This window comes from Cavia porcellus, unplaced genomic scaffold (assembly GCF_034190915.1).
Source record: "Cavia porcellus strain 051 isolate PalLab524CR breed Dunkin Hartley unplaced genomic scaffold, mCavPor4.1 scaffold_24, whole genome shotgun sequence".
Classification (NCBI taxonomy): Eukaryota; Metazoa; Chordata; class Mammalia; order Rodentia; family Caviidae; genus Cavia; species Cavia porcellus.
In genome coordinates, this window is record NW_026947507.1 from 29960558 (window position 1) to 29974394 (window position 13837).

A 13837-nucleotide genomic window follows, 5' to 3' on the forward strand; every position below is an offset into this window, starting at 1 on the left:
CAGCTTAAGGTATTCTCAATCTTCCTATAGAACATAAAGAAACTCAAGAATTTGGATTAAAAAAAAAAAAAGATACTACCATTAGCCCGGCATTTTCCACGTGCCCAGGAAAGTGCTAACTTCATATTTTGATCTCATTTAATCTGTAAACATTCTAGAATGTGAGCACATTATGCCCACCTCTGCAGGAGGAAACTGAAGCACAAACTGTGGTGGCAGCAGTAGTTTCCCCTGAGGAAGGCAGGCCATGTGGAAGGAACAGTGCTTTACTACAGAATTCTCAAATTAGGCCAGCATATTTCAGATCAAAGCCTCCTTTTCCAAGCCTGGAAACTCTCTCTAGAATACTGTACTGTCCGGGGTAGCGAAGAGGATGGAAACCCAGAGACCAAAGTATGATCTGACCAATCTCGCTTCATCTCACTGACTTCGAGGGGCAGCCTTGGAGGAAACCCTCCAGACCACCACCTCCACCTTCGTCCTGATTAGTCAGCTCTGCTTGGAGAACAGCAAAACTGCAAAGGGCTAAAAACTGAAGGGGACTCCAGTCTCCTCTGGGCTTCCAAGACAGAGTTTTTGCTACACCCACTGTCTCCACGTGGCCTTCTGCACCTGTCTTCACCTGTGCCACTTCTCAAGGTCCGCCAGGAAGCCTGATCCCTCCTCAGTACCACCCATGTCTGCCTTACGCCCCACCATGCTGCCATGGAACTTGGGGCCGAGCCAGGGTCACCTGCGCAGTGTGCATACCTCAGCTCTCAATGACACGATCAACTGTGGGGCAAGCAGTATATCCAGTTTCTGTATTCCTCGACCTATTCAGCAGTATTCCGGGACCAGGAAGTACTTGCTAGTCTCTAATGCATAAAGAGTTGTATTTCTGCCTTTTGTTGTAATTATACTTTTATGTTCTGCTTGGTGTACCAGTGCAGTAAGATTATAAGCTAACTGATGGAACAGATCACTGTGTTTCTTTGTGTAGAATTTCAGGTGTCTCTCCTGATTGGAGGTTTTACTTTTTACAGTTTCTACAATCAGTCACATTGCAAGCATACTAAATAAAAACTCTAGAAATAAACAATTCGTAAGTTTTAGATTGTGCACCATTCTCAAAAGTGTGATGAAATCCTGTGTTGTCCTGCATGGTCCCTCCCAGGACGTGAACCATCTCTTTATCCAACACATCCTCACTGTGTATGCTACCTGTCAGTCAGTCACCGTGCTGTCCCATTGTCACATCAGATGTCATGGTACTGCAGTGCTTACGGTTAAGTAACCCTTACTTTATTAAATAAGAGCCCCACAGCACAAAGGTAATGATACCAGCAATTTCATTACAATACACTGTTATAATTGATTTACTTTATTACTGCTGTTAATTTCTTAGTATGCCTAATTTTATAAATTAAGCTGTGTATTAGTATGTATAGTAAAAAAAAAACAGTGCATATAGGATCTGGTTAATCTGCAACTTTAGGCATCCACTGTGGATCCTGTATCCCCTCCAGTAGGGAAATGATAAAGTTTTAGAAATATTTTAATGAACCTAGGGCTTCAAGTGTGACAAACATAAATCATTTCTTTTTCAGAAGCACTAAAATCATGCTATTTTTGCAATTGCTGAAGTTTATGGATGAACTACCCTATTTTATTTCTAAACAATGCACATTAAGCAAACACTATTTATTCACTATAAACACTAGATGAAGCAAATGTGAAAATCACTTGAAAAATACAGAACAGTAAGAGTGCTTTTCATTTGCAAAAATGGCAAAGTGCTAAAAGCTGGAATAAATGGCAGGAAGGCAAACAAAGCTGAGGTAAACATAATGCCTCGGGCATACCGGGCACACCGGGCAGAAAGGAGTGAGCCAGTGTATATGCATGTTTACTGATAACAGAAATGAAAAACAAACATAAACAGGAATTTGGAACAGTAAGTACCTGTTCTTCCTTTTTTTAAGTAAAATATTAATAACAGAAGAAAATGAAAATTTTAGACCTGTACATATTTTTTTAAAAACCACTAATGCATTTCTTACCTGTAAACATGGCATGAAAATAAGGACTGCAGGCAGCCAGCACCACTCTGTGAGCAGAGATTTCCATGTCTTCCGCCACAATTGTGACATCACACAGCAAATTTTGACTGTTCACAAAGCAGAGAAGAAAAGATTGAGGTGACTCCCATACACATTGTAGGCAAAACCACTGTTAGAGGAAGGCCTGTTTTGCAAAGCTAAAACTAACAAGACTGCTACCCTTCAAGGACTGGATGGCAAGACATGGGGATACAGAAAATAATTATGATAAAGGCCCAGCATGCCTTGAGCCCTCAGTGAGAATCTTGTTTTTGTTTAACACAGAAATCTTTCCCAGCCTGATAGCTAATTCTCAACCTCGAGGAAACTACTGGCAGTAAGCCATCAATGGACTGCAAAAGGACTGGTAATCTGAATAACACTTTGAGCAGAAATGGCAGATGCCAGTCAGCCACTAAAAGGAAAAAGAAAAAATACACACAGAAAACTGAATTGAGTCAAATACTCACCTCCTCTTCTTCCCCCTTCAAAAAAAACATATTCCCAAATGATCCTGGGTCATCAAGCAGAGGTAAAATTATATTCAATTTTACCTTCTCTTAAAGGTGCCTGAGGCCTAACTCACCACAGAACATTTTATCAAAGCAAATATCACATTCCACGAGGCTGATGCTCATTACCACATACAAAACTTTAAAAAGCATTTCATTACTTTAAAACAAGCCATTATTCAGCCACCATAATTACACCTACAATTTTAAAACATCCATTTTCATTTCCTTAAAAATGTGACGAGTACTTTTTACACACCATACATGGTGCTGGACTGGACTCTTCAGGTTTTTTTCAATTTTTATTTTTTCATTAGTACATGTTTGCAGTTAAAAATACTGCAGTGTATCTTTTTGGCAAAACAAACAGGTTACGCTAGACACTTATTCTAAAACAAGCAGGAAGGTCCCAGAGCCTAAAACCTGCCTTGCTGGTAGTATTACTGTGAATATCTAGAGGGGTGTGGTTCATATAAACAGGCTTTCTGCACCTCAAATAACTGAGCACTGAACTTATGTGTCCATGCAGAGTATAGAGGTCACATGTGGTCCCTCCTCATCTTCTTGCCTATTTTCTACACGGGTACTTGCCTGCAGAAGTAGGTACAGCCTACTCCTATAACTTCTAGTAGCTCACAAACCACATTTCCATATGAGCTTATTAACTATCCTTCAATTCTTCCCCTTGTGCATACTGTTTCTGAACTGGTTCCCCTCAGCTACAGTCTGGAGAGGGTGCAGGCATCAGTCTTCCGCTAGCCGAGGAGGTCCAGGAAGAAAGGGGCACCAGAGCCTCGGCATGACGGCTCGCTGGCCTCTCAGAGTGAAGAGTAGCTGCTAGGTGGTGGGATCTGAAGGTTTGCAGTGCTGCATGAGACACTGGGCAGGCTGTGTATCAGAATCACGAAAGGTGGCAAAATGTCACTAACCTGAAATTTCTTCAGACCAGGTGGGGAACAAAGTTTACAATCAGATTAGATTAAAAACAAAACAAAACAAAACCTCTTTTTCTACAACCTCTGTGGGTTCCCAAATACCCAAAAGGAGTAGAATCACTGGTGTTTCAGGAAGGGCATCCACAAGACTTTATTAGGATGTATTTTTCACCTGGACGTCACATGTCATAAGGCAAGTGTTATCACTGTGCTCCCCAAAGTGCATGGCTCAGGAAACCACTGTTCAGGAAGAATAACCTGGAGCTGAGGGTGCAGCTCAGTGGTACAGTGCTTGCCTGGTGTGCAACAAGCCCTGGGTTTGACCCAGCAATGGGGAAAAAAAGTGGGGAATGACCTAACAAGGTCCCCTACCAGTGTCATGGTATCAGGAATCAGATACATAGTCTGATTTCACAGCCTCCTAACCACTATACAAAACCACCTAAAGTTAGGTAGTTTTAAGATTTGTGAAAGCTTGAATAAAACACAGAATAGAAATTATAAGTGGTCACTTACTTTTCTAAGACAGGTTCTCGCTATATAACTGGCTGGCCTTGAATTTACATTTATTTATTAGGATCTACTTTTAAAGTTCTATATATTGTTGATGAATGGCTGAATTTTAGAGGAATTTTAATACCATTTCTACAGAACTTTCAGAAAAGTCAAATAATGTTTATATATGCATTCAACAAAGCATTTCGTTCCTGTTCTTAAGATGACTAGCAGAAAGTCTGGCATTGCAGGATAAAAGCGAAAGCATCACAGTAAAGGTGCTGTGGGAGAATTCAGAAGTGTAGCAGGATACAAAATCAACACACAAAAATCAATGAACCTACTGACAAGGAAATCAGGAACACATGCCATTCACAACAGCACCAAGAAAAATGAAACACTTAGGAATAAATCTAAGGAAGTGAAAGACTTATAACAAAAACAGCACTACTGTGAAAAAGGAAATTAAAGGGAATCTCAGAAAATGAAAAGCTTTTCCATGTTCCCAGACAGGCAGAACCAAAATGTAGCATTAAATGGCCACACTTCCAAAATAGATACAGATTCACTAAACTCCCAACAGCATTTGTCATAGAACTACACGAAACAATCCCAAAATTCATATGGAACCAGAAGAAATACAGAATAGGAAACGTCAACCTGGGTAACAAGAGTAAAGCATGAGACATTACAATCTTATACTTGAAGATATACTACAAAGCTACCGTGATAAAAACAGCGTGGTACTCGCACAAGAACATATAGATCAATGGAATACAACAGAGGATGCAGAAACAACTCCAACTATAATCACCTGTTGCAAGATATTTTTGGTAAAGGGGCTAAAAACATACAATGGAGGAAAGACAGCCTTTTTAATAAATGGCATTGAGAAAACTATCAATTCACATGCAGAAGACTGAATCTAGCCCTGTATCTCTCACCATGCATTAAAATCAAGACAGATCAAAGAACTAAATGTTAATCTAAAAATGGCCTGCAATAAGACAAGACAGGTAAAACTCTTGAGGTTTTGGAGGACTTTCTGAACAGAACCCCAGTTGCATGGGGAAAAGTTCCAAAAATTAAAAAATAAGATTAAACTAAAGAACTTCTGTACACCAAAAGAAAAAACCAACAATTAAAAAAAAAAAAAAACCTACAGAATGGAAAAAACATTTTGCCAGAAATTCCTCAGGCAAATGACCTACATCTAGAATACATAAAGAATTAAAAAAATTAGACCTCCCACCAAATAAAAGAGTCAATCAAAAAATAGGCAAGCAAAATGAACAGACACTTCACAGAAAAAGTACAGTCAATAAGTATATGAAGAATGTTTAGTATCACTGGTTATTAGAGAAATGCAAATTAAAAAACACTGAGATTCCATCTTATCCCAGAAAGAATGGCCGTCATCAAGAAATCAAACAGTAACAAAGGTTGATGAGGATGTGGAGAAAAAATGAACTCTTTTAGATTCTTGGTGAAAACGGTACACTACAACAATATTATGGAAATCAATATAGAGATTTCTCAAAAACAAACCTAGAAATTCCATTTGACCAGCAATTCCTTACTAGGTATTTTCCTGAAAGAGTTAAAAACATTTATGACAGAAACACACACATACCCATGTACCTATGTTTGTAACAGCACGTTTCTTTTTATTTGTTTTTTTGAGAAAAGGTCTTGCTGTATAATTCAGGCTGGGCTTGAGCTCATGGTGATCCTCCTGCCTCAGACTCCCAAGCACTGGGACTATGGTATGCATCATCACACCTGTCTACAACAGCACAATTCTTAATTGCTAAATATTGGGAGTGACCTATATGGACATCCAAAGATGAATGGGTGAAGAAAATGTGGTGTCTATACACAATGGAGCACTGCTCTGCCACAAAGAAGGCTAAACTTGAATCGTCTGTCAGAAAATGGATGCACTTGGAGACCATAAAGAACAAAATAAAAGATAATAAAAAGCAAGGAGAGATCCACGCCATGTTGGAACTTAGGACTCTGGGAAGCCAAGCAAGCACCTCCCCTCCCTGGTAGGCGGTGGTGGTCTGGCCGACTGCAGCCCTTCCAGGGGGAAAACCAGCAGTGTCTCCTGAGATCCATGCCATGTTGGAACTTAGGACTCTGGGAAGCCAAGCAAGCACCTCCCCTCCCTCATAAGCGGTGCTGGTCTGGCCGACTGCAGCCCTTCCAGGGGGAGAACCAGCAGCAGCTCCTAAGATCCGCGCCATGTTGAAAATCAGGATGCTGTGAAAACAAATGACCATCCTGCCTCCCTGCTAAGCACTAGTGAACCTATTGCTATATGGCCTAGAGTCAGATATCCCACTTCCCCTATCCTCCTTCTCCTCCCCCACCATTAGCAAATGGGAACCAGAAATCTGAGCATCTCCTGGGAAGTTGACCATAGCAAATAAGGGGGGACTTCCTTCTTCCATTTCTTTGAAGGCAAATATTTTTATTACTGTTTTGCTCTTTTCTGATTAATGGAACTGCTCTATTCAATATTCTGTTTTGATAAGTTCTATAGTGTTCCATATTTCATCTCATTTTGATATACGTGATTGAAAGAACAATTATTATAAAGATAACAAAATATACTGTGATACCTATTACTGTTATCCCGGTAACCTGCTCTGAAGTTCTATACCAATTTCACTGTGTGATCTTAGTTGGCTTTATTCTGACTTGTTCTGTTGTATACTTTCAAAATAAAATTAAGAAAAAAAAAAAAAAGAAGCAAGGAGATAGACCTTTCTCAAATGGAAGGAGGATCAAGAGATGGAAGGAACAAGGCAGGGAAGGGAAAGGAGATGAAAGGAATTAAAATGTGTTATGTGTACACACCAACTCCACACAAGAAGTGTAAGCATTGCCAGTAAGGTAGCACACGTCTAAAAGAAACTTCTGTCTTTTACTTTGAGCAAAACTGACTTTCTCTCTCATTCCTGAGGAAATATCTACCTTGATAGTCCCCATTCCTGTATGAAATAAACCATTTCTATCTCAAACAAAAAAAATGGCACAAGCCAGTCCCAAACAGTCCCAAAAGCATGGGCTGGCACCAGGGCACAGGGGAGCAGGAAGAGAAAAGGTGTGCCCGAAGAGAGGGAGAGGGAGAGAGGAAAGGGGAGGGGGAAGGGGGGGGAGGGAGAGGAAGGGGAGGGAGGGGAAGGGGAGGGTAGGGGAGGGGAGGGGGAGTGCCACAGCTTCTCTATACCTGTCCTGACCAGGGGACTAGGACACGACCTGAACAAGAATCAGGCATATTTTCATGCCTATTCTCCTTCTGTCAGTCATTTTCCCTCCCACTAAGGTTTCCAGATGGATCTTAGTGGAATTACACTTGAAGACCCCCAAATCACACAATTAATTACACTCAGCCTTAATTACAATCATCATCCATCCCAACCTTCTAGCAGAGCAACTGCTGGCTGTTACTTGCATAATTAGCTTGGTGCTGGCTCCTTAGCTGAGGTTGGTTATTATCAAATGTTACGTAGCCACGCCCTAGGTTAGGGAGTCTATGAGCCACACTACAAGTCAAAGGTACAGCTTTAGTGTTCCATTTTTCACCTTTTTATCTCCAGCAAGAATATCCTGGGCACAGTGGCACACACCTGTAATCCCAGCTCTCGAAAGGCTAAAGCAGAAGGCTCACTGTGAGTTTGAGACCAACCTGAACTGCACAGTGAAACCTTGTCTCAACAAGATCGAGGAGAAAAAAAAAAAAAAAAAAAACAGTGGTACCTCTGTTCACAAACTTAGTTCTTTCCATACTCAGCATCATCAAGGGGAACCTCTGACTTTGTGTTTTATTACCTGAACTCTAATGAGAGAATAAACTGTACAAAGAAATGCCTTCAAAATAATAAAACAATTTAACCAAATTTGTGCTTATCCATTCATTCACGCAATATCCAGAAAGTGCCTACTGTGAGCTAACGACAATGTCACCAGAACAAAGAAGATAATGTCCATGGCAACAAGGAGTTTGTGGTTGAGGCGAGACACTAAAGGAAATAGGGAATAATAAAATAAACCAATGATTATAACGAGGAGGCAAGTGTGAGATGTTTGAGAGTACATGGGAGAGGCTAAGCTCAACCTTAAGCAGAAGCTTCAGAAAAAGAGCTGCTAAGCTCAAATCTGTAGAGAAAAATAGGAATTAGACCTTATGTAAAATTCATATGCCACAGAAAAAAGAAAGGCATTCCATTTCTTAAATGAAAAAGTATTATGAAAATTGGCCCTTTTCAGGAAAAAAACTGCTTTGAAAATGAATAAAAATGCCTGAATATATCAAGATATCCTTTGGTTTTCTAACATAAAACAAATGGAATTCTAAACTAGGGAAGCCTTTTACTGCTTTTAAAATACTCAGAGTATATCTTCTTAAAGTAAAATGTGCCATCAGGCTCTGAGACATCAAAAATAATTAGCTGTCATATGAAACGATTTACTTTCGACTGGAAGTCGGGGAGGGGGTGATTACATGGCATCGGTCCACCATTCTTTGCCAGGTGCCTGGAAAAACCTGGAGGCACTTCCTGCCATATGGAACAGAGTCAAAATGACACCGAGGTACCAGGCTGCTGAGACAGCTGTCAGCCAGAGTCCACAGGCAAACACACCAGAGCCTCAGAACGGAATGGGCCCAAAGTCAGCATCAGGTGTCAGGTGTCAGGTGAAGGAAACAAGCACACCACCCAGAAGGAGAGGGGCAGGAGGCCAGAGGCTAAAGAAATTGCAGGCTAAAAAAAAAGAAAGAAAGAAATTGCAGGCTGATCAGGAAGCAGAGTAAGCCAGATGTGGAGCTGCCTGGTGTTCGGGACATGGGTCTAAGACTGAGTTTTGGCTACCAGGTACCTAGTGAGGCAGGGAAAGCAATGAGCTGCTTTAAAAGTGAAAGATTCTCTAACTGCTCATTTAAGTCAGTCATATTTAACCAAATCTCCTGTCGGGGACAATACTATTTAATAAGCAGATGCACACTGCCTAAAATGTCAGTAATCTCAAAGAGCAACAGAACTCCATAACACATGTCACTCTCTTCTTTCTCTTTCGTTTTAAAACCATGAGAGTAGGTGGCATCTGTGACTCCCGTGGAAGCTAAGCAAGGCAAAACCTAGGGCCTGGGTTTAATAACAGAGTCCTAGAAACCTGTGCCAGTCCCTGAGATTTACACCTGCTGAGATTTTCAAACACAAAACAGGAAGAGGTGACACTTAGCTTGGATGGTCATAGGAAAACCCACTACAATGATTCAGAAACTGCTTTAAACTAGTAAAAGGTCCCAGAATAGGAATCAAGACAGCACAATGAGAGCTGAAAAAGACAAAGCTGAGCCGTAAGAGGACTCTGGGGAAAGCACATCACTGGGTGTCTGCAGGGAGGAGACACACAGATCTGGGGACTCCCCAGAATACCTGGTAATGGGGATGGGAGAAGGATGATGGAGAAAAAGCAGAGAGACGAGGCAGCTAAAGGCTTCAGAGAGGAATCAGTCTTGCTGGAGTGAGTTCTGAAGGTAGATGGGAAAATTCCAGGCACCAGGTAGAAAATGAAGAATACACAAAAGAAACTTCCTCATTGCAATTTTGTTTTTAAACACTTGATGAAATAAATCACAAGCAGGTGCTCTTAACCGTCTGTATAATAATCTAAAGGAAAAAGGCACAGTGAGATTTTCTGGTTTGTGAGCAGATACTGATGGTGAACGCCAAGGCCTCACAGATCTCACGCCCAGAACTCAGCAACACTGAGGGGCAGGAAGAAAAGGAGGATGCTGAGTAAACTCCCTTACTGCAGTCCATTCCTCACTTCTGTGAAGCTTAATGACCTCATCCACATGCAATAAACACCACTTAAAAACTAATCTGTCACAACTACGTAAGACAGACTATGGAATATCATCAGTTAAACTGAAGACCACAGGTTCCAAAATGTCTTCTTTTTTTGGTTGCAAGAACTGAACTCAGGACCTTGTACTTGCTGGGCAGGTACTTGTGCCACTGAGGAGTATCCCCAACCCCTCCAAAATGTCTTTTAAGCTTCCTTAAATAATAAAGCTGCTTGATCTGAGAGATCCTCCCAAGTGCTCTGCCCTTCAGGAAACGTCTTTCATCCTGCTTTTGTACAACATGAACACCAAATAGCTGGGCACTTCTACAGAAAAAAAATGCATTAAATCAATTTTTTAAACCCTATACAATTTTCTAATATTTCTCATTAAACAATGATACAAGGCTATGAAAAGAAAAGCATTCGCTTAAATTTGCTATTTAATTCACTGGCTATATAAGGAACAAAGCATGAATAACCAAACAATAGCCACGACTCAAATCCTTCATAAATGCACAACAGACAATCTAATCCTAGCAGGGATCTGGGTCCATGAGTGTGAAGCCAGGTGGAAAAGACGGCAACTGCTTCTCTAAGACACAGCTTTATGTTCTTCTAATACATAAGAATTTTATTCCAACCAAGCAACTAAATATTCAGGGATCATGAAAGACATACAGGTGAACATTTGAATACAGGTGAATCAGCATTACTGAACATTTTTATCTCCTAAATATAACTTAAGAATGAAAACTAGACTCCTTCTAAATAAAACAAAAGCCCCCTCCCCTGTTATTGCTCAGGGAAATTTTTTAAGCTCAAGCAGTCTCATCTCAGATCCTAGAATGCAAAAGTTTTGATTTTTAAAGTTTGTCTTAAGCCAAAATGTTACCTTCTGCAAATTCTCTTGGTAATCTGGGAAAGCTGGCAACTCAGTTTTCTCAACTGCTTCCTCTGGGGGAGGCCTGCTCCCTGCCCCTCCACAGCCCGGCACGCCAAGGCTCCACGTGTCATGGGCACTTGCTAACTTGTCCCGTGTATGCTTGGAAATGGGAAGTGAGTGGCTGAATTTTCTGCTGGAGAAGTGTGCTGAATCACGGCTCTAGAGGGCCCTGCTCTCACTGTGCAGCTGCCTTCCTCAAACCTGTCCCAGACCTCACTGCCTAGAAGATTCCAGCGTGCTGATGCACCGGTCACGATCCTGTCCTTCTCTTGTGTGCTCACCCTTCCTTCCCAGCACAAACCCGGATTCAAGTCATGAGGTTAGGTTTATCCCTGCTCCAGGTCCTGCAGCTTAATCAGACTAGAAAAGGACTTTCTGCTCTGCCCCAGACCAGCAGGCCCAGCTGCGGCCCTCTCAGGGGCTATCGTGGCTCCTCCTGAGAGTCCATTTCTGCACCCAGGCTTTACACACCATCTTCCACTGCCCATCCTCTTCACTGCTGACTGCACAGCTCACTAGATATCCAAAGGGCACGAGGAAAGTCCAAAAAGCATTGTGGGCAATGAACTGACTTCAAAGGATAACCAGGTGCTCCCAGACACTTGGCAAATATACTACTCCAATGTGAATATAGGATTTTCAAACCAAGTAATTTTAAGTTATTCAAGTTTATTTTAAGCTGATATATAGAAGTAGGTCTCCAGACATTGTATCTTTAAAAAAATTAGTTTCAGAAAAGGTCCTTGTTCTTTTTTTATAAAACAATTTTAAATTAAAACATAAAAAATCATTTTAAATTTTAAAAAAAGGCGGGTACAGGTGGCACACCTGTAACTCCACCACTCAATAAGTTGAGGCAGGAAGATAACAAGTTAAAGGACAGCCTGAGCTACATACCAAGTGCAGAGCCAACCTGAGCTACGTAGCAAGACTATCTCAAAATAAATATAATGTAAATAAAATTAAAATAAAAATTAAAATTGGAGTGAGTTCTGAAGGTAGATGGGTAGATTTAAAAAATTAAAATTAAAAAATTAAAAATCAAAATAAAAAATGTAATTCTGTAACTTCAGTTTTATAAAGCTCTTTCCCTCCCATTTTTATTTGCACAGCCACATCTTACACAAGTATAGTTAAGGTGACTTTTACTCCTCAGATTGTACCTCCATCAGTTCAAGGTTCACAAGCACACTCTCTAGTGTACAGCTACTAACCAGCCTGAGCTTACAGCTCCAGAGCACAAGGGTGAGAACAAGGAAGTTCTTCTTCCCAGCAGTCAGGAAACTACTCTCAGCTGCTGCTGCTTGGCAACAGGAAGCTGATACAAGGTCAGGAAGTAATTGGTGATTTTCAGGTACAAGGAACAGGCTTTGTCAGAGATTTTTTAAAAAAATATACTCAGGGGCTGGGGATTTAGCTCAGTGGCATAAGCACCTGCCTTGCAAGCAGTCATGAGTTTAATCCCTGGTAACGATAAAAATGAAAGAAAAAAAAAAAAAAAACCTCAGATTTGGCTATGAAGTTTAAGTGAGGAAGAGGAAGACACTTGAAAAATAAAACCAGTCCTGGTAGGTCCCAAAGACAATACATTTTAAAACACGCAGCTATCTATTCTTTCCCCAAAATAAGTAAAACCCTCATTTTGAAAATGTTGTCAGAGCAGTAGTAGGAAGCAAATCCAATGAACCAATATTTGATTTCTCTCTCCAATGCATTTTCTTGTCTCTTTCCATTCCAAGTAGACCCTGCTACTCTGCAGCAGGGTCCACTTCTATACTGGTGTGATCCAATACAAATGGCACATTCCTGCTTAAAACTCCCCGACGGCTGGCCCCAGGCAGCCCCTGATGAAGTGCAGCACGTCAGGCGGCAGGCAGGCTGGCCCTCTCATCCCATCCCAGCCTCTCAGGAGGCTTCTTCCCAGCACCAGCCCTGCACTCCTCAAGCAAGAACACGGTCGGGTATCTCCCACTTGAGCCTGACTTCACCCCATACCTCCTTACTACCAGATCTCAGCATAACTACTCCGGTCCTCTCAACGGCCCTTTCCTGATCACTGTCATCCACCCTCATAACCCCAGGCAGCCCCCCTTACTGCCATGACAGTTTATACTCAAGTACTTGTCTTTGTCCTCTTCTGATTAATGCCTGTTTCCTGAGGGCAAGCGTAACTCCCATGAGGGTAGCAGTCATATCTGTTTGCACCCATCACCGTACCTACAGTGCCTAGTGGACAAATACTGATTCAGTTAACTGAAGAAGAAAAAAAGTAAGTGAGGGACCTAAAATGTGGGCTTTTAGTGAGTCCTAGCACAGAAAGATTAAGGAAAAGTGTAAGTCACTTCCTTCTTAGCCAATCTTTCAGCATTTCACATATATACAGCACTTTCATAAAAGGAATGTTGAAGAAGAGTAAATCTTTTTTTTTTTTTGTCTTTTTTGCGACGGGGTCTCCCTATGCAGTCCAGACTGACCTTGAGCTCACTTGTAGCCCAGGCTGGTCTCAAACTCACAACGATCCTCCCACCTCAGAAGAAGAGTGAATTTTACACAAAGTGCTAAGAAAACAGATCCAAAGCTATCTACCTTTAATTATTCAATCACATTCAATATTTTCAGTGGCCCTTAATATACTCGAAAATTACCTTAGCAGCAGGCAGGTTACTACTGCTGCCAGCAATAATCACCACCAAAAAGAGAACTTCAGTTCTCTAGACGTTTCTTCCATAATCTCTATAAGAAGCCCTAGATCAGTACTTCTTGTGGAAATATCATGCAAGTCACAATTTTCTAGTGATCATATGGAAGAAGGCAAAAAATAAAATTACTGTCAATAATAACATTCAATTTAACATAAATACACAATATACTGTTATTTAATGTATAACCATTATTTAAAGAATTATTAATAAAACATTTTACATCCTTTTTGCACTAAGTCTTGGAAAGCCAATGCCTTCATTCTACTAATGTCTGTAACTAGTGTTAACTTATTGGAAAGGAGTCCTA

At 40.9% G+C, this 13837-nt stretch overlaps 1 protein-coding gene across 5 annotated transcripts in view; it reads right to left on the bottom strand.

The window, feature by feature from the left end:
• Klhl2 (kelch like family member 2) overlaps window positions 1-13837 on the bottom strand; it is a 94343-nt gene that overhangs the window by 67908 nt on the left and 12598 nt on the right. For 4 of the 5 annotated variants that reach the window (XM_063234797.1, XM_005008092.4, XM_003479645.5 and 1 more), the window contains exon 3: window positions 2043-2149. In XM_063234797.1, coding sequence (XP_063090867.1) covers window positions 2043-2149 — 107 coding nt within the window. Of the gene's footprint in view, window positions 1-2042; window positions 2150-13837 lie in introns of those variants that run through there. The other variant, XM_023561439.2, reaches the window with a different exon arrangement.